Source organism: Canis aureus, chromosome 31, assembly GCF_053574225.1.
Source record: "Canis aureus isolate CA01 chromosome 31, VMU_Caureus_v.1.0, whole genome shotgun sequence".
Taxonomy (NCBI): Eukaryota; Metazoa; Chordata; class Mammalia; order Carnivora; family Canidae; genus Canis; species Canis aureus.
In genome coordinates this window covers 40,679,087-40,699,096 of record NC_135641.1, presented here as the reverse complement: position 1 = coordinate 40,699,096, position 20,010 = coordinate 40,679,087, and the positions used below count along the sequence as shown (strand labels likewise).

Here is a 20,010-nt window from a genome sequence, read left to right as displayed (position 1 = left end):
GATTTTATTTATTTAACAACAACAAGAAGAAAGATTTTATTTATTTATTCATGAGAGACAGAGAGAGGCAGAGACACAGGCAGAGGGAGAAGCAGGCTCCCTGCGGGGAGCCTGATATGGGACTCGATCCCGGGTCTCCAGGGTCACACTCTGGGCCGAAGGCAGGCCCTAAACCGCTGCGCCACCCAGGGATCCCCAGAGATGGTTAAATAAAACAACCGAGCTCCCTCGCACCTTAAGCTTCGGATTAAATCCAGCCTCTACCAGGGCAACCCAAAAAGATCCGATCCTCCCTGGAATGAAGCGTGTCGTCGTTTCACAATCGTGAGGATCTTTCCACAAAGGTTGAAGCCTTGGTTCCCCATCAAGAAGTATTTCCCGAGCTACGTGGGTGTGTTCCAAAGTAGCAGTACCAGAGAAAGCGGCAAGCTGCGGCTGACGGCGTTAGTCTAGAAGTTTCCTCAGGGCAGAAACTATTGGTATCCGAATAGGAGTTGCTTTTAAGGAGGACCCAGTGGTAACTCGCTCTTTTTTGTGTTCGTATCCGTGCTCAAGCATCCGGATCGCTTTCTCATGCTTGCTACCTCGATGCACCGAGATCACGCAAATGGGGCAACTGAGCTTTCGGTGCGTCTCACAGTGACCTGGTCTTGAGGACAAGTAAAAAGAAAAATAAAAAACAAAAGACAAACACGGAAAACATTTCTTCTCACAATTTAAAACATCTGCTCATGGGCAGCCTGGGTGGCCCAGCGGTTTAGCACCACCTTCGGTCCAGGGCGTGATCCTGGAGACCCGGGGTCGAGTCCCACGTCGGGCTCCCTGCGTGGAGCCTGCTTCTCCCTCTGCCTGTGTCTCTGCCTCTCTCTGTGTGTGTCTCTCTCATGGATACATAAATGAAATCTTAAAAAATAATAATAATAATAAAAAAATAAAACATCTGCTCATGCGGCATATCTGCATCTGGTAGTGGACTGGACGAGAAGTTTCTCATCTCTAGTAACGTCTAAGGAGATGTATGGATTTTAAGAAATAAGTGTAGCATTTATTTTGCTGAACTCTGAGCCATACCCAGAATGCCACAGACAATAAGAACAAGCAGACAGATGGTTCCAGGTCAGGGCAGGAAGCTAAAGGGAGCGGTGGGTGGGGTCGGGGCCTCCCTGCGCAGGAATGTTTAGGCGGAGAACGCAGGAGCAGGAAAGGCCCATGGGAGCCTCTGGACAAAATAATTTCTAGGCAGAGGACTAGCCGACGTAGAAGCCCGAAGAAGAAGCACCTTGGCAGATGTGAGGACAGCTGGACGTGGGTGGGGAGAGAGAAGGGCAGGGGTGAGGCCCAGAAGCCTGGCTCCGGGGCTGTCTGCATTTCAGCGCCAGAGCAAGGAGTGGCACGGGCAGGAGGCACTTGTTAGAACACACTAGAACCTCACCTGCCTGAGAGCAAGAATGTCTGTGAAAGGGCCTGTTCCTGGCGCGAGGCACAGTGCTGAGCAATGTACGTGCATCAGCCCCGATTTCTCACAGGCACGGATGAGTGGGTCGCTCATTCCAGGCGGGGAGCCCCCTCCAGCCGTGTCCCCGGGCTCACGCAGAGCTGGAACTGGAGCCCAGGGAGGCCCAGGGAGGGCGACTCGTAGGGACGCGCTTTGCTCCCCAAGCAGCTGCCACTGACTCCGAAGACTGGTCACCCGTTCCTCTCTTGGTGCGTGGCCTCTTGTTAAAGAAAAAAGAAAGTTGACAAAAGAGAGAAACGAAAGAAATCAGAGGAGTTTCAGGAATGGTATAATCAAGAAGAGCTTTATAGAAAAGCACCACGAGTCCATTTACGCTGATGTCTGAATGACTAATAAGAGGAATTCATTATCAAAACTCAAGTTGTCTTTTGCATTCAGCTTTTTCAAAAATCCAGCTGTCACAGGGGTTGCCTGGGTGGCTCGGTCGGTTAAGTGTCCCACCCTTGATCTCAGCTCGGGCCTTGATCTCAGGGTCATGAGTTCGAGCCCCGCGTTGGGCATGGAGCCTACTTAAAAAATGCAGCTGTTACTACTACGCTCTTCTGTATTTGCAGGCACCACGTCTCGGAGGGGCAGAGGAAGAGGGCACTTAGGGTACCCCCAGTGCTGACCGGTGCTCCGGCTTGCCGGGACCCCTAGCCGTATCCTTGCCATTGCTGAACAAGGTGTTGATCACCTGGCCTCTGAGCAGATTGAGAAAAGTACCCATTTCTTTTCTTTTTTTTAAAAATATTTTATTTATTTATTCATGAGAGACAGAGAGAGAGAGAGAGAGACAGGCAGAGGGAGAAGCAGGCCCCATGCAGGAAGCTCAGTGTGGGACTCGATCCTGGATCTCCAGGATCACGCCCTGGGCTGAAGGTGGCCCTACACTGCTGAGCCCCCGGGCTGCCCTAAAGCACCCACTTCTGCAGGAGGACACCGCCAACATCGCAGGCCTCCTGCACCGGGGCTCCCCGCGTAAGGCGTACCTGCACCATAGTCCCTGTGGCCTGGTCCCAGGGACATGTTTTCCAGCCCTGGTCCCGGTGGTTGTGCCACCAGCCTCTGCTCTTAGAAGCATCTCTGAGATGTGCTGTGTAATGCCAGCCACGGGAGCCGGTGCCCCTGGACCGGGCCCCTGACCTGGAGCTCTGAGGACAGCTGGCTCCGGTGCGTGCGGTGTGCTCCACGTGCAGGCCCCGCATTGGGCATGGAGGTTTCACGAGCGGGCAGCTGCGGAGGGCACGGGGGCGCAGCAGGGCCCGGCCGGGAGAAGGAGCCTGGGCAGCCACCGGTCCGGCTGTGCCCTCGGCCTTGGTTGACTCCTGCCTACGGGCAGCTCCGCGGCTGCCTCATACCCGGGCCTCGACCCCCGGCCTGGGCGTCCTGCGCCTTGAGTGCCGTCGTGAGAATTCTTACAAAATGTGTAATTCCTGCACTTATTGACAATTATTGAGAATCTTACCCATTATTCTCAGGTGCCTTCCGTTGGGTCCCAAATGGGAAACTTCCTTTGGAATTTAATTTTTTTAGGGGGAGACACCTTTTGATTTCTTTAATGTATTTGTTGGGTAAGAAAAACCAGGAAGCTTGGCATCGCCCTAATTATGTTGATGTTGTGGTTAGGTGTTTGCTTTCTGTGACCTTACTGTTTCTCCCTTTGTTCACCGTTATCACATGTATGGCCTTTACTGTTAGTGAGGACATAACTAACTAAAGCGATCCCATCCCTTTTTCTTTTCTTTCTTTCTTTTTTTTTTTTTCCCATCCCCTTTTATTAGAAAGGAGCTGGCCTATATATTGAAAGACAAATGAATGAAATGAAACTAGGTGGAGGGCAGCCCGGGTGGCTCAGTGGTTTAGCACCACCTTCGGCCCAGGGTGTGATCCTGGGGACCTGGGATCGAGTCCCACGTCAGGCTCCCTGCATGGAGCCTGCTTCTCCCTCTGCCTGTGTCTCTGCCTCTCTCTCTCTCTCTCATGAATAAATTAATAAAATTAAAAAAAAACCAAACATTAAAAGAAAAGAAAAGGAACTAGGTGGAAACCAACATAGATTTGTCTGTAGTAAACCCCCAATTATGAAGCCCCTAAATTGCCATGTGGTTAGCAATTTTGGTGACACCGTATCATAGATTTTTTTTTTTAGGTGCCGGCTTCCCATGTTACGTTCACCATATTCCTTACCTTGTGAACGTATTCACAGAAATGCTGGAGCATTTAGTATTTCTGTCTTTAGATTTTTGAACCTCCATACTGTTTTCCTTTCCTGTTCTAGAATGTGCTTTACTTTGTGTGATATTGAATATGATATGCCCCTTGTTATTTTATTCGGTTACGAACTGATTGATCACTACACAATTGCCAGTAAATGTGATTATATGGTGTTATATGCAGCATGGCACCGTTGCCATTTGTGTTCATTTTATTTATTATTTTTAAAGATTTTATTGATTTATTCCTGAGAGACACAGAGAAAGAGGCAGGGGCAGAGACAGAGACACAGGCCGAGGGAGAAGCAGGCTCCATGCAGGGAGCCTGATGTGGGACTCGATCCCGGGTCTCCAGGATCAACGCCCTGGGCCAAAAGCAGATGCTCAACCACTGAGCCACCCAGGCATCCCCATTTGTGTTCATTTTAAATCAATCCCATACCTTCGCTTGTCCCACTGCCCTTGTCATGCCCGTCATCTACATCCTTACTGCTCAAATGTCGTCCTAGCATGGACATTGCCCTTGAGCTTATTAGAAACGCGTAATGTCGGGCCTTGCCCCAGACCTACTGAATCAGAATCTGCACTTTACTTTTATTATTTATTTTATTACCATTATATTGCACTGACGTATAGCTGGCATACAACGTTATGTTAGCGTCAGGTGTATAACACTGTGACTCCGCATTCATGTACATTATAAAATGCTCACCACCTGTCACCATGCAAAGTTATTAAAATATTATTGACTGTTCTCCCTATGCTATACTTTGCATCCCTGTGATTTCTTTATTTTACAACTGGAAGTTTGTACCTCTTAAATCCCCTTCACCTATTTTGCCCATCCTCCCACTTCTCCCTGCTCTGGTAACCAGCAGTTTGTTCTCTACATGTATGAGTCTCTTTCTGTTTTGTTTCGTTTGGTTGGTTGGCTTTTTTGTCTTTAGATGCCACATAAATATGAAGTCATACGGTACTTGCTTTTCTCTGTCTGACTTATATCACTTAGCATAATACCCTCTCTAGGTCCATCATGTTGTTGCAAATGGCAAGATCTTTTTTTAATGGCTGAGTAATACTCCACCATTTTCCTTTTTTTTTTTTAATTTAAATTTTTTTTTAATTTTTATTTATTTATGATAGTCACAGAGAGAGAGAGAGAGAGAGGCAGAGACACAGGCAGAGGGAGAAGCAGGCTCCATGCATTGGGAGCCCAATGTGGGATTTGATCCCGGGTCTCCAGGATCGCGCCCTGGGCCAAAGGCAGGCGCCAAACCGCTGCGCCACCCAGGGATCCCAGTCCACCATTTTCCTTATCCATTCATCAATAAGTTACTTCCATATCTCAGTTGTTGTAAGTAATGTTGCAATAAACATAGGAATGCATACATCTCTTCAAATTAGTGAGGTTTTTATTTTTTTCTTTCAGGTAAGTATCCAGAAGTAGAAACGCTGGATGATTTGGTATTTCTATCTGTATATTTTTGAGGAACCTCCATACTGTTCCTCATGGTGGCTGCACCAATCTATGTTCCCATCAACAGTGGGCCAGGGTTCCCTTTCCTCCACATTCTCCCCAGCACTAGTTATTTCTTATACTTCTGATACTAGCCACAGATTTTGCATTTTAACAGGATACCCATGTAAGGCTTTTATTCACAGTAAAGTATAAGAAGAGTTGTTCTGTATTATTGCCGTAGCTTGCGAGCCTGCCACACTATATCCCTCTTTATCATTCATACCTTTCTTTCTAAAACACAGCTACCGTGATAGTCTCATCCTCTCCCTTGCTGGGGCATGAGGATTCTCTAATTTAATAACCATCCTGGTGTTTTTGTTAAAAAACATCATGCTGAGTGAAGTCAGTCAGTCGGGGAAGGACACTCATCATATGGTTTCACTCATATGGAGAATATAAGAAATAGTGAAAGAGACCATAAGGGAAAGGAGGGAAAAATGAGTGGGAAAAATTAGAGAGGGAGACAAACCATGAGTGGCTCCTAACTCTGGGAAACAAAGGGTTGTGGAAGAGGAGGTGGGCAGGGGGATGGGGTGACTTGGTGACAGGCATTGAGGAGGGCACTTGATGGATGAGCACCTGGTGTTACATGTTGGCAAATCAAACTTCAATAAAATAAAATAAAAATAATGAATCAGCTGTGGGGCCTGGGAAACTTTTTTTTTTTTTTTTTAAACAAGCATCTCAAGAGCTTCTGATGGCAAAGCAAGTTTAGGAAACTGGTCCCATGCTATGAAATCAGCCTCCTGAGCATGGCCTTCATTCACACTGTCCGCAGTGTGGCTTTTGCCCGTTTTTCCTTACTATACTCCCTGAGACGCTGGCCACACCAGACTTTCTCCCAACACGTGCAGCAATTGTTTCCACACCGCAGTGCCTTTGCCAGCTCTTCCCTCCATGCGGGATGCAGGCCTCGGGCTCCCTGCTTTGGGCTTTATTTGATAGGATCTTTCTGGCCTCTCTCAGATCCACCTGTTTGGGAGAGTGCTTCTAGCTCTTTCTCTAGTCAGAACTAAGGACTCCCTCTTAGACCCATCACCTTTTCAGTTTCTAGCACCTTCTTTGTGCCCCACTAGCCTCATAAGCTCCTTGGAGAGCATGTCTCTTTTACCTCTGTGCTGTTTCTTTCTTTCTTCCTTTTTTTAAGATTTTATTTATTTATTCATGAGAGAGACAGAGAGGCAGAGACACAGGCAGAGGGACAAGCAGGCTCCCTGCAGGGAGCCCGATGTGGGACTCGATCCCAGCACCCTGGGGTCACGCCCTGAGCCAGAGGCAGACGCTCAACTGCTGAGCCACCCTGGCGTCCCTCCTCTGTGCTCTGTCTACCTCTATACTAACTCCCAGCTTATCACTGTATTTTTCCATTATGAGACTCTTAAATATATATTGAGTTGAATACATAGATGCTTTTGAGAGACCACATCATTTATCAATAATCCTTAAACCTACAATTTGAAATAAAAAACAGAATATGTAGTCTTAGATGCTTACTGGTTGTTTTGAAAGCAGGATTTTTATCTCTCGAGAGACTTATTTGCCTCTTTTATAATGGTTTATCTTAGCAGACATTTTTCCAGTGCATTTCCATTCTTCCAACAGCTGAGGCTCCTGCTGTACATGCGAGTGCTACCTGCCCATAGCAGGGACATCCTCCCAGGTTATGTCATTAGTGTTTACAGAGCTAATGAATTAGTTTGAATTGGTTGGTGCTTAGAAAAACATAATAGACTTATTAGGTTTTTTGTTGTTGTTGTTGCAAAGTGACTTTTAAAAAACAAATCCCCTGTGTAAAAAATAAAATCCTATCTATGGTCTGCTAGAGTGCTTACTTAACTTGACATAATTTGTTCTTTTTGTTTCAGTGATTCAATACAACTCTAAAAATATTTATTCCCTTCCTACAGGTGGTTGATAGTGAAAGATTCATTTTTACTCTATATGAAACCAGACAGTGGTGCCATTGCCTTTGTCCTGCTGGTAGATAAAGAATTCAAAATTAAGGTCGGGAAGAAGGAGACTGAGACAAAATATGGACTCCGAATTGATAATCTTTCAAGGTAGAAATTTCAAATATTTTGACACAATTTATCTCAAAAACAAAGATTTTCTCCCAACTTTAAGTGAAGAAGGAAGTAGAATAATTTAACTGTTAGAAAATTGTTATTTAGAACTCATCTTCAATCAAAAATAATGAAATGACTTTTCTTTCTTTATATTTTTAAGTATATATCGCTTCTCAGCCTTTGGCTAAGATCAGGTATATATTTTTTTGACTATAGTATATCCAGTGTGCAACAGTCAGAATGAACAATCCCATGTGTTGATTTATGCCTGTTTTAACAAAATGTATGCCTATTAACAAAATTAATTACTCAGTAATACCATTTTACCAAACAAATTAAGGAGTGATTGTTTCACATTTTTAAAAGATAAAATTTTACTTTATAAATTGATATCCTTTAATTAAGAGAAACACATAAACAGTGATTTGGTTTACAAAAGTTCTCTTTACACATAGATTTTAAGAAAAATATCTTGAACGGATGTTCAACTGCCCATTTACTTTGGATTTTATTAGCAAGTGTGTGTGTTGATAAATGTTTCTTTCTGGAAGACTATGTATGTCTTTTTCTCTATATACACACATTTGGCTCTACAAAGTTTAGCCTTATGTATACAAATATATGTATATTTCTTTCACACATTGACATACACCCACACACACCCTAATACACATTGGTGTGTGGTTTGTGTGTGTCTGTGCATGTTTGTGTGTAAAGAGATGCTGAACTTCCAGATCTTCTCTGACACTAGAAGGTTTAAGATTATCCCCCTCACAGCTCGTATAGTACTAGTCGTAGTAAGTACCTTTATGCACGTTAGCATGAGTGAATGAGTAAATAACCTGAAAATGTATTTTTGCCATATTCAGTATAGTTTAAAATCCTGCCCAAAATGTTCAGAAGTCTGCTTTTTTTGATATAAATAAGATGCTCTTTGCTTAAAGTCTTCAACCTATACTTGCTGTACTACAAAAACAAAATGGCACATGTTTCATTGTTAAATTTTTTGAAAGAGACAGAACACGGAGTGATCATTCTTTTCCACATTTTGCTTTTCTTGGAAGGACACTTATTTTAAAATGCAACAGCTATAGGCATGCTCGGTGGTGGGGAGGAGCTATAGAGGAATTCATCCAGAAACATGGCACCAACTTTCTCAAAGACCACCGATTTGGGTCATATGCCGCTGTCCAAGAGAATACTTTAGCTAAATGGTAAGATCATTTTGCTCTAAGACTGTGGAGGTAGTCATAGTATCTAATATTATAGTGGGCCTAAATTTATCTGGAATCAGTATTTGGAGCTGTGGAGACATATTATGCATTACCCTTGACAAGGGCCTTTCTTTATAAGACTACCTGAGCAGAGATTCATTTTCCGATTTTTGTATTTAAGATTTTACAGTGAGCTTTAGATAACTAGCTTTAGATTTTGAAGTTTGATTTTAAAAGCTAACTTCATACATTTTTAATGATGGAATGTGTATTTAAGTTATTAGCCATAATTGGGACGCCTGGGTGGCTCAGTAGTTGAACATCTACCTTCGGCTCAGGGCGTGATCCTGGGATCTTGGAATCGAGTCCCACGTTGGGCTCCCTGCATGGAGCCTGCTTCTCCCTCTGCCTGTGTCTCTGCCTCTCTCTCCCTCTCTCTCTCTCTGTGTGTGTCTCTCATGAATAAATAAATAAAATCTGTTTTAAAAAAAATTATTAGCCATAATTTTTTTAAGAACGAGAATTTACTTGCCGGGTATTCCTCTTAAATAAAATGCTTTGCATGTTTTTCTACCCATGGATTGGAAACTGATCAGTTTTCAGTCTCAGAAGGACAATGATGTGAGTTCAACAGGATGAGAGCATGTATCTGACTCATGTGAGGATGAGACCAATTTGTTGTTCTCTCAGCAGAATCTGGTTACTTGCTTCTGTCTACTTACTGGGCTTCCTGCATACCAGACGGATGATAGTGTTTGCAATCCTTGGTCTTTGGTTATACAAAGTAAACTGATGGCTTTGTAGAGACTCAGGCAGTGGCTTCCATCTTTTACTTTGCCATAAGATATGTTTTCTTTCTGAATGAATGAATGAATGAATGAATGAATGAATAAATAAATAAATAAATAAATAAATAAATAAATAAAACAAAAAAACTTATCTTTCAGGTACGTTAATGCCAAAGGGTATTTTGAAGATGTGGCAAATGCTATGGAAGAAGCAGAAGAAGAGATTTTTATCACGGATTGGTGGTTAGTATTTATACATGGGGATTTTGTTAGGAGCTCTCTACAATTAGAAATGTAAAACAGCACTGCGGTGTTCCAGAATCATACATTACGAAAACCAGCAGTACCCATAGATGGTTTGGCCAAAGTCTCAACCAATTAACTAAAATAGCCTTCAGTGAAAAGACTTTTCAAAAAACTTGACCTCCAAATATATCATTAAAATATTTAGCTTAAATAGTTTTGTTTTTATCTTTCCATTTGGAAATAGAAATCCAAATATTCATCTTAGTAAAGGTTATTTTGCAATGCTAATACTGTTTTAAGAGCGAGCGATAGAAAACAATCTTCCTTAGGTACCTTCTTCATTTGGTTTTTCAGCTACTGGGTTCAGTGAATATACTTCTGAATTGTTCCTTTGAAGCTGGAATAATTCCATTTGCTTATTATGGAGTGATTAGGCCTGGTCAACTTTTTTGAAGATATATCAGATTTCAACTTTTTGTCCCCCTTTACAAATAGCCATGAGAGTTACAATGCTTATCTGAGCCACTGGAAATCCCATGCTCAGAACTCATTTAGCTATTGGGAAATTGTACTCGTGGAGTTGTTATAGGCTTTATAGTTTGACTTTAGTTCCAATTACCCATCTGCCTGGATAGTTAAAACCAATTACAGATGCCAAAATTGACTACAGTGGAAATGAATGTGTCTGAAATATGTTTTCCTTCCAAGAGTTTAGTTGTTAAAATGTTCCTTTTTTTCTCCCTATTTTGTTTCCTTTCAAATGCTATCTTACATATAAACTGTGAAAATATCATCATAATTTATTTCCTCTTAATTCTAGATTTTGGGGAATGGGGAGAGTAGTTAGGAATATGAACTCATTCTCTTCTATTTTGCCTTAGTGATATGGAAGTCTGTAATTCTAGAACATACTTTCCCAACCTTGGCACTATTGACATTTTGAGCCAGATAATTCTTTGTTATGGGTGGTTGTTCTGTGCATTGTGGGATGTTTAGCATCGTCGACATGTCTGGCTTTTACCTACTAGATGCCAGTAGCAAGCTCCTGGTTGTGAGAGTGTCTTCAGACATTGTCAAATATCCCCTGAAGGGCAGAGTCCCTCTTGGTTGAGAATCTTTGATTTAGGGTGGATAGATAAGATGTGTGATGGTCAGCATGTCTGTGAACCTATTTATCCTCTTGTGTGTGGAAGAGCTAAATCTTGGCCTCTATTGTCATTTTTGTCTTTTCACTCAATGACCAGGAATAAAAGAAAGTTTCATACTTAGGACCTATTTCTTTGGTTGAATACTTTATAAACACCTATGAGAATAAATTCAAACTTAATACCGTACTACATTCCTTTAGATAATATTTCTGAAAGTTTGATGAAGACATGAGAGATACTGAAGGTAGTTTTTTCACTGAGCCCGTGTTTTCATGCCTTATGCAAGAAAATAATATCTTTTTTAAAGGTTGTGAACACTAAAATACAGGGTCTCATTTAAACATCTAAAGAGATGGAACGCTGACTGTTTTCTGCTGTTGGAAAGAAAATAAATCAGGTTATTTCTTTTCCATAACTGTCTAGGATAACATCTTATTACCACACTCCCTTTGAAATGAAACCTTCATTGTAACTTCCCTCATAACAAGTGAAAATTCTTGTCATGCAAGTGCTGTATTGCAAAAGAGGGCATTCAGAAACTTAAGCTAGTATGTCTGGATCTGAGAGAGTGCAAAGCATAATTAGAAGATGCACTTGTCCTTTAGAAGCTTCTAATCTAATTCAAGAGATCTCATATGCTTAAGTGAAAACTGTACTAATAGGGTTTATAAAATAATCAGTATGCAAGCAAAGGTGGATGTGGTGAAATGAGAACCCAGGACCTCCCGGTTCCCTCCCGGTTCCTTAGTTCATTTAACTACCCATCCATTCACTTGTTAATTTAGTCATTCATTCTGGCTGGCTGGCTGGCTTGCTTTCTTTATGATTTTATTTATTTATGATTTTATTTATTTATGATTTTATTTATTTATGATTTTATTTATTTATTCATGAGAGACACAGAAAGGCAGGCAGAGACATAGGTAGAGGGAGAAGCAGGCTCCATGCTGGGAGTCCGATGTAGGGCTCCATGCTAGGACCGTGGGATCACGCCCTGAGCCGAAGGCAGATGCTCAACCTCTGAGCCACCCGGGCGTCCCATTCTGGCGCTTTTTAGTGAGCACCCCCTCTATGATAGGTAGTGAGCTAAGCCATGCTTACATGAAGATGACTAGAGGCAGCCCCTACCCTGGAACAAGAGAGAGTCAGGAAGTCCTATGGAGAACAACAGATTGGGGGTAAAAGTGAATGACAAGGATAAAGAGAGCAGAAGGAGGAGCCCTGAGGAGGGGCAATGCTTGAGCCTACAGGCACTGTGGAAGCATCTTGAAAAAGAAGACTGGCCTTGGGCTTGGTGGATGGAGCTGACCAGATGAAGTCAGGTGAATGTTTTCAGCAGAGGGTTAGCCAGGACCAAGCCATAGAAGTGTGAGAGCGCACAGCAGCTGGGAGGCGGGTAGAGATTGTGGATAGCTGAAGCCTAGCATCCTTGGGGATGGCAAGTGGAGACGGCACTGAAAAGATGGGTCAGGGGGAAATCGTGAAGGGCAATGGGGGATCTGCTAAGGAGTTTGCACTTAGTGCTGTGACCACTGGGAACCCCTGACAATTTGTAAGAGTGGGGATTTCAGTCAGATTTGTTTTCTAAAAGGGATCATTCTGGCAATAGTGTAGAAGAGAAATTAAACACTGGTTGTAGAGCCCACTTGGCAAGCTATCTTGTCGTCCAGGAGAGAAATGGGGAGGGTCTTTGCTCAGACCACCTCAGGGACCTAACTATCATAGACTTGGGGCAAGTGGTTTCTAAGGCACAGAGTAACACTGACAATAATAGCTACTACTTGTTAGAGTCTTACAAGTGCCAGAGGCTATGTTAGAGTTGAGAAAAGGGAGACTCATGAGGTAGGTAAGGAAACTGCTCATAGTCAGGCAGTTGGCAGGTGCCATTGCACCTGGGACTCAGGCGTGTCTGCTCTAGAGCCCCTGTATCATGGAGCTACCTCTCAGAGAGAGCCTGCTGCCCTGCATGGTGTCTGAAGTTCCTTTTATTTATTTATTTTTAATTTAAAAAACTTACTTGAGAGGGGGAGCAAGAGCAGACTCCCCTTTGAGTGCAGAGCCCAATATGGGGCTCAAACCTAGGTCCCTGAGATCATGACCTGAGCCGAGGTCAGACGCTTAACTGGCCTGAGCCACCCAAGTGCCCCTGAAATTCCTTTTAGATCTGATATTCTAGATCTGCACTGAGAGTGCAGATTGAACTGTTTTGAGGTACTGAATAAATTCGTAATCAGATTTGGGTAGATTTGGTTTGGAGAAATTTTCTGAAGAGAGGTAAATTGTGAGGTAGGTTGTCGAGTTGGAAGAGACAATGACCCATTAAACAGCCCAGACTATCTGAAAACTAAGGTGAAGAGTAAATTCCAACTGGATATTGAAGATGTCATAAGAGGAAGTTTCTGTATAAAGGTTAGTGAGCATTCTTCACTTGTTCATCTGGATTAACCGGAAGATCACTGGTTTTATGTCTTTTCTGTGCTTGCTGTACTTCATTCGCCTGTGAATTAACTATCCAGTGTTCATTGGAGTATGTCCAAAAATGAGGTTGGACACCAAGATGCGGCTCTGAGCTCCACTGCTAAATTACTAGTTGCTCTTAGGACAGATCCAGAGACCGTGGCTTAGCTCAGATTTCCTCTTGGTGGTGGTAGTTCTGATTTCCGCTGGTCAGCAGGGATGTGGGCAGCAAGCATGTTGAGTGTCCACCATAGTTGGTTCTTTATCCAGCCTATCGGGATAGGGGTTGCGAGTGGTGTTGCCACAGCCTCTGTGCTGAGCCTGTGCATTAACTGTGTCAGAAGCAGGCAGGATTGGTAAAACTGAAGAATTTTTAAAAACAGATTTTTCATTCTTTTAAAACTTTGCTTAATTCCAGCACAGTTAACAGTGTTATACTAGTTTCAGATGTAGAATATAGTGATTCAACAGCTCTATACGTTACTCAGTGCTCATCAGGGCAAGTGTACTCTTTCATCCCTAACACCTATTTTACCCATTCCCCTGTTCACCCCCCCCTGGTAACCATCAGCTAGTTTGTTCTCAACAGTTAGGAGTGTTTCTTAGGAGGCGCCTGGGTGGCTTAGTAGGTTGAGCATCTGACTCTTGATTTTGGCTCAGGTCATGATCTTAGGGTGGTGGGATCAAGCCCTGCCTCAGGCTCCCCACTCATGGGGAGATCCCGCCTCTCCCCGTTCTTGCTGGCACACACTCTCTCTCAAATCTTTAAAAAGGTGAAGGGCACCTGTGTGGCTCAGTCAGTTAAGAATCCAACTCTTGATTTGGCTTAGGTCATGATCTCATGTTGTGAGATCAAGCCCTGAGGTGGGCTCCACGCAAGGCATGGAGCCAGCTTAAGATTCTATCTCTCTTCCCCTCTCTCTCCCCCTCCCCAACTGTCTCCCTTTCTTAAAAAAAAAAAAAAAAAAGTCCCTTTCCTCGAAAAAAGAGTCTATTTCTTGATTTGTCTCTCTTTTTCCCCTTGCTCATTTGTTTTTCAAATTCAATATGAGTGAGATCATGTGATCTCTGACTGACTTATTTTACGTAGCATTATACTGTCTAGCTCCATCTATGTTGTTGCAAATGGCAAGATTTCATTATTTTCTGTGACTGAATAATATTCATACACACACACCACTTCTTTATCCATTTATCTGTCAACAGACACTTCGACAGCTTCTATAATTTAGATATTGTAAATAATGCTATTATAGATATATCCCTTTGAATTACTATTTTTGTAATCTTTGGGTAAATACCCAGTAGTGCAGTTACTAGATCATAGGGTAGTTCTATTTTTAACTTTATGGGAAGCCTCCATACAGGTTTCCACCGTGGCCGCATCAATTTGCCTTCCCACCAACAGTGCTCGAGGGTTTCTGTTTCTCCAGATCCTTGCTAACACTGATTATCTCCTGTGTTTTTGATTTTAGCCATTCTGACCACTGTGAGGTAATATCTCATTATACTTTTGATTTGGTTTGCACATCCCTGATGACGGATGATGTTGAGCATCTTTTCCTGCATCTGTTGGTCATCTGTATGTATTCTTTGGAGAAATGTCTGTTCATGTCTTCTGCCCATTTTTTAATTGGATTATTTGATTTTCGCGTATTGAGTTATAGGAGTTCTTTATATATTTTAGATACTAACCCCTTATCATGAGATAAATCATTTGCAAATATCTTCTCCTATTCATGGCCTTTTAGGGTTTTTATTTTGTTTGTATGTTTTTTTACTTAAAAATGGTGGTATTTAAATTCCACAATTTGCTCAAATGCTGGTTTTCCTATAAACTTTCTACAGGATGTTTTTTAAAAGAATTTCTTCATTGTGTCATGACTGTGTTCTTATGGAATTTCAGGGAAAAGGTTCTGTGTGTTTTTATAGCTTAATTTATACTACAGGGAGAGCAAGTGGTCACAAGCAGGCCATGTGGTATTCTATGGAATCATGCCGTTTAGGTGAGTTTTCTGATGTGGACCATCCCTTTGATGCTAAAGATAATGCATCTATTGAAATAAGTGATTATGGATTTGGATTACTGCTCTCTACACCTTCCAGTTTTTCTGTGTTATCTTCCCAAATAATGTGAAATTTCATGACGTTAGGAGTAGATATAAAAATATTCCTTTGAAGCTTAGAAAAGTCTGGTTTTACTGGCAGATTTTCTCTGAATTCTGTCTTGCTATATTCATTATTTACCTCATGGCCAACTCTAATAAATTCTTGATCTTCCTAAGTGCATGTAATTAGCACAACTGTTAGACATACTGCATCTGTATCTGGAATGAGTCCTGGATTAGGTGCATCAGCCTGAAATATAAACATAGACCTTCCTGCCCAGCTTCAGTGGGGAGCAAGATGGGCTCTTGCACCCAGAATAGACTCAGAAAATTTTTTTAAAAATTTTTTTATTGGAGTTCAATTTGACAACATATAACATAACACCCAGTGCTCATCCCGCCAAGTGCCCCCCTCAGTGCCCATCACCCAGTCACCCCAACCCCCACCCACTTCCCCTTCCACTACCCCTTGTTCATTTCCCAGAGTTAGGTGTCTCTCATGGTTGTCACCCTCACTGATATTTTCACTCATTTTCTCTCCTTTCCCTTTATTCCCTTTCACTAATTTTTATATTTCTCGAATGAGACCATATAATGTCTGTCCTTCTCCGATTGACTTATTTCACTCAGCATAATACCCTCATTTCTAATGGCTGAGGAATACTCCACTGTATACATAGACCACATCTTCTTTATCCATCAACTTTCAATGGACACCGAGGCTCCTTCACAGTCTGGCTATTGTGGACATTGCTGCTAGAAACATCGGGGTGCAGGGGTCCCGGCCTTTCACTGCATCTGTATCTTTGGGGTAAATCCCCAGCAGTGCAATTGCGGGTCATAGGGCAGGTCTATTTTTAACTCTTTGAGGAACCTCCACACAGTGTTCCAGAGTGGCTGCACCAGTTCACATTCCCACCAACAGGGCAAGAGGGTTCCCCTTTCTCCACATCCTCTCCAACATTTGTGGTTTCCTGCTTTGTTAATTTTCCCCATTCTCACTAGTGTGAGGTGGGATCTCATTGTGGTTTTGATTTGTATTTCCCTGATGGCCAGTGATGCGGAGCATTTTCTCATGTGCGTGTTGGCCATGTCTATGTCTTCCTCTGTGAGATTTCTGTTCATGTCTCTTGCCCATTTCATGATTGGATTGTTTATTTCTTTGCTGTTGAGTTGAATAAGTTCTTTATAGATCTTGGATACTAGCCCTTTATCTGATACGTCATTTGCAAATATCTTCTCCCATTCTGTAGGTTGTCTTTTAGTTTTGTTGACTGTTTCTTTTGCTGTGCAGAAGCTTTTTATCTTGATGAAGTCCCAATAGTTCATTTTTGCTTGTTTCTCTTGACTCAGAAACTTTAACTGCAGCTCCATCTGCTGGTGTGAATTAGAACCAGTTGCCTTTTAGTTTTCTTGATGGTTTCCTTCCCTAGGCAAAGCTTTTTATTTTGATGTAGTTAGTCCCAGTAGTTTATTTTTGTTTTTATTTCTCTTGCCTCAGGAGACCTATCTAGAAAAATGTTGCTAGGGCCAATGTAAAAAAAAAAAAAAAACTTCCTGTGTTCTCTTCTAGGATTTTTATGGCTTCGGGTCTCACATGTAAGTCTTTCATCCATTTTGAGTTTATTTTGGTGTAAGAAAGTTGGTTCAGTTTCATTCTTTTGCATGTAGCTGTCTGGTTTTCCCAACACCATTTGTTGAAGAGACTGTCTTTTTCCCATTGCATATTCTTTACTGCTTTGTCAAATGTTAATTGACTATATAATTGTGTATTTCTGGGTCTTCTTCTAATTTGTTTTCCTGATCTATGTGTCTGTTTTTGTGCCAGTGCCATACTGTTTTGATTACTATAGCTTTATTAGTTGAAGTTGGGATTTGGGATACCTCCTATTTTGTTTTCCTTCTTCAGTATTGTTTTGGCTATTTGGGGTCTTTTGTGGCTCCATACAACTTTTAGGACTGTTTGTTCTAGCTCTGTGAAGAATGCTGTTGGTGTTTTGATATAAATTACATTAAATCTTTGATTAGTATAGACTTTTTAATAATATTTGTTCTTCCATCCATGAGCATGGAATGTATTTCCATTTCTTTGTGTCCCCTTGAATTTCTTTTATCAATGTTTTATAGTTTTCAGAGTATAGGTTATGTCTTCGGTTAAGTTTATTCCTAGGTATTATATTGTTTTTGATGCACTTGTAAATGGAATGGTTTTCTTAATTTCTCTTTCGACCACTTCATTTTTAATGTGTAGAAATGCACCAGATTTCTGTACATTGATTTTTGTAACCTGTGACTTTACTGAATTCATTTTTCAGTTCTAGTAGTTTTTTAATGGAATCTTTGGGGTTTTCTATATATGGTATCTTATCATCAGCCCATGTGATAGTTTTACATCTTCTTTACTGATTTGGATGCCTTTTATTTTGTTTTCTTGTCTGATTGCTGTGGCTAGCTGTCTGAGTTCCAATCTATATTGAATAAAAGTAGTGAGAGTAGACATCTTTATGTCATTCCTGATCTTCAAGGAAAAGCTCTTTGTTTTTGCCATTGAATGTGATGTTAACTGTGAATTTTTCACAGATGGCCTTTATTATGTTGAGGTATGTTCTCTCTTAAACTTACTTTGTTGACAAGGTTTATTGTGAATGGATATTGAATCTTGTCAAATGCTTTCCTGCATTTATTGAAATGATCATACAGTTTTTATACTTTCACTTGTTAATGTGATGTATCATGATGATTGATTTGCAGTTATTAAATCATCCTTGCATCCTTGGAATAAGTCCCACTTGATTATGGTAAATGATTTTTTTAATATATTGTTAGATTTGGTTTGTTAATATTTTGTTGAGGACTTTTGCATCTATGTTCATCAGGGATATTGGCTTGTAGTTCTCTTTTTTGGTGGTGGCTTTGGTTTGGGTATTGGGGTAATGCTAGCCTCATAGAATATATTTGGAAGCTTTCCTTCCTCTTCTATTTTTGGGAACAGTTTGAAGAGAATAGGTATTAACTCTTTTTTAAATGTTTGGTAAAGTTTACCTGTGAATCCTTCCAGTCCTGAACTTTAATTTCTTAGTAGTTTCTTTTTTTAATTTTTTAAAAAAGATTTTATGTACTTATTCATGAGGGGGAGAGAGAGAGAGAGAGAGAGACAGAGAGAGAGACAGAGAGAGAGGCAGAGGGAGAAGCAGGCTCCTACATGGGACTTGATCTGGGGTCTCCAGGATCACGCCCTGAGCTGAAGGCGGTGCTAAACCACTGAGCCACCGGGGCTGCTCAGTAGTTTCTTGATTACCAATTCAAATTGGTGCTTCAATATTGAGACTGATTTCATTATTGTTATGTAATGCACTTCTTTGTTTCTTGCTATAGTCTTTGTTTTAAAGTCTATTTTGCCTAATATAAGGGTTGCTACCCTGGCCTTTTTTTTTTTTTTTTTTTTTTTTCACTTCCATTTGCATGGTGAATGTTTTTCATCCCTTGGCAGTGGTCTGATTCTTATTTCAGTTCTCAAACTTTGGTATAACGTTTAGGATCAAATCCACACAAGGGCAGCATAGGAATTAGCTACAAGTTCATAAACAATTTTATGCGCTTGCTTTCCTGAACTCTGCTTTCTCCATGATCTCGCCACTACTTTGGGTTCCCTATAGTTTTTTTTTTTTTTTTTTTTTCATTCCTCTAGCTAGAAAGGTAGGGCTTTATTTTCCCTGCTCTGTGATGTGCTTTATGCAATGATACTTGTGTCCAGAGCTAAACAATGGATATTTACACTGTCCTCTTGGAACCACAGCTTTTCTAGTTGGAGAGGAAAGTTCCAATCCCTCAGTGTTTCTGGTGCCTGTGAGCCTCTTGCTGCTACCCCATCACTGCCAGAAGATCCCATTGTTTCTCCTCAAGCCTGAAATAGAGCATTCCTACCTGAGTTCTCTCTCCCTGTGCCACTGCCCACTTCTGGGTTCTCCCTTCAGGCTGATGAATCAGATGGGGAAAAAATGGGAACATCCCCATTGGTTAAGTATATCAAACTCTGTTCTTCCTGAATTCTCATGTATCTCTCCATTTATTTAAATCTTATTTTTTTTATCAATGTTTTGTACTATTTTTTTGTTGTTTTTTGTTTTGTTTTGTACTTTTTATACTCAGTAGTCCCCCTTTATCCGTGGTTTTGCCTTCTGCAGTTTCAACTACTTGAGGTCAACCACAATCTAGAAGCAGAGGACCCTCCTTCTGACTCATTGTCAGAAGAGGAGTAATAGTCTGCCTAATGCCACATCCCAATGCCTACGTCATTCACTTTATCTTATCATGTAGGCATTTTATTATCTCACATCATCACCAGGAGAAGGGCGAGTACAGTACAATATAATATTTTGGGAAAGAGCAGCCATGTGAAATAAATTACAGTTTTATTTACAATTTTATTTATTTTACTTTTTATTACAGTTTTATTACAATCGTAATTGCTTAATTTTATTAGTATTGTTGTATTAGTATTGTTGTTAATCTCTTACTGTCCCTAATTTATAAATTAAACCTTGTCACTGGCATGTGTGTATGGGAGAAAACATAGTATATGTAAGATAAGCATATAAGGTTTAGTACTATCTGCAATTTCAGGCATCCACTGGGAGTCTTGGAATGTATGCCCCACAGATAAGGTGGTACTACTATACATGTCTTGCCATATTTTGTTATTTATCACCAAGTAATTCATATTTTTTAAATGTTACTCTAAATGGTATTTTTT

General features: G+C 41.2%; 1 protein-coding gene across 8 annotated transcripts in view; it reads left to right on the top strand.

Annotated features, from left to right (window-relative positions):
• The window catches only part of PLD1 (phospholipase D1), a 204,572-nt gene that overhangs the window by 94,846 nt on the left and 89,716 nt on the right, over positions 1-20,010 (top strand). For all 8 annotated transcript variants that reach the window (XM_077880343.1, XM_077880346.1, XM_077880345.1 and 5 more), the window contains exons 9-11: positions 7,138-7,290; positions 8,361-8,510; positions 9,458-9,541. In XM_077880343.1, the coding sequence (XP_077736469.1) occupies positions 7,138-7,290; positions 8,361-8,510; positions 9,458-9,541 (387 nt within the window). The remainder of the gene's footprint in view (positions 1-7,137; positions 7,291-8,360; positions 8,511-9,457; positions 9,542-20,010) is intronic.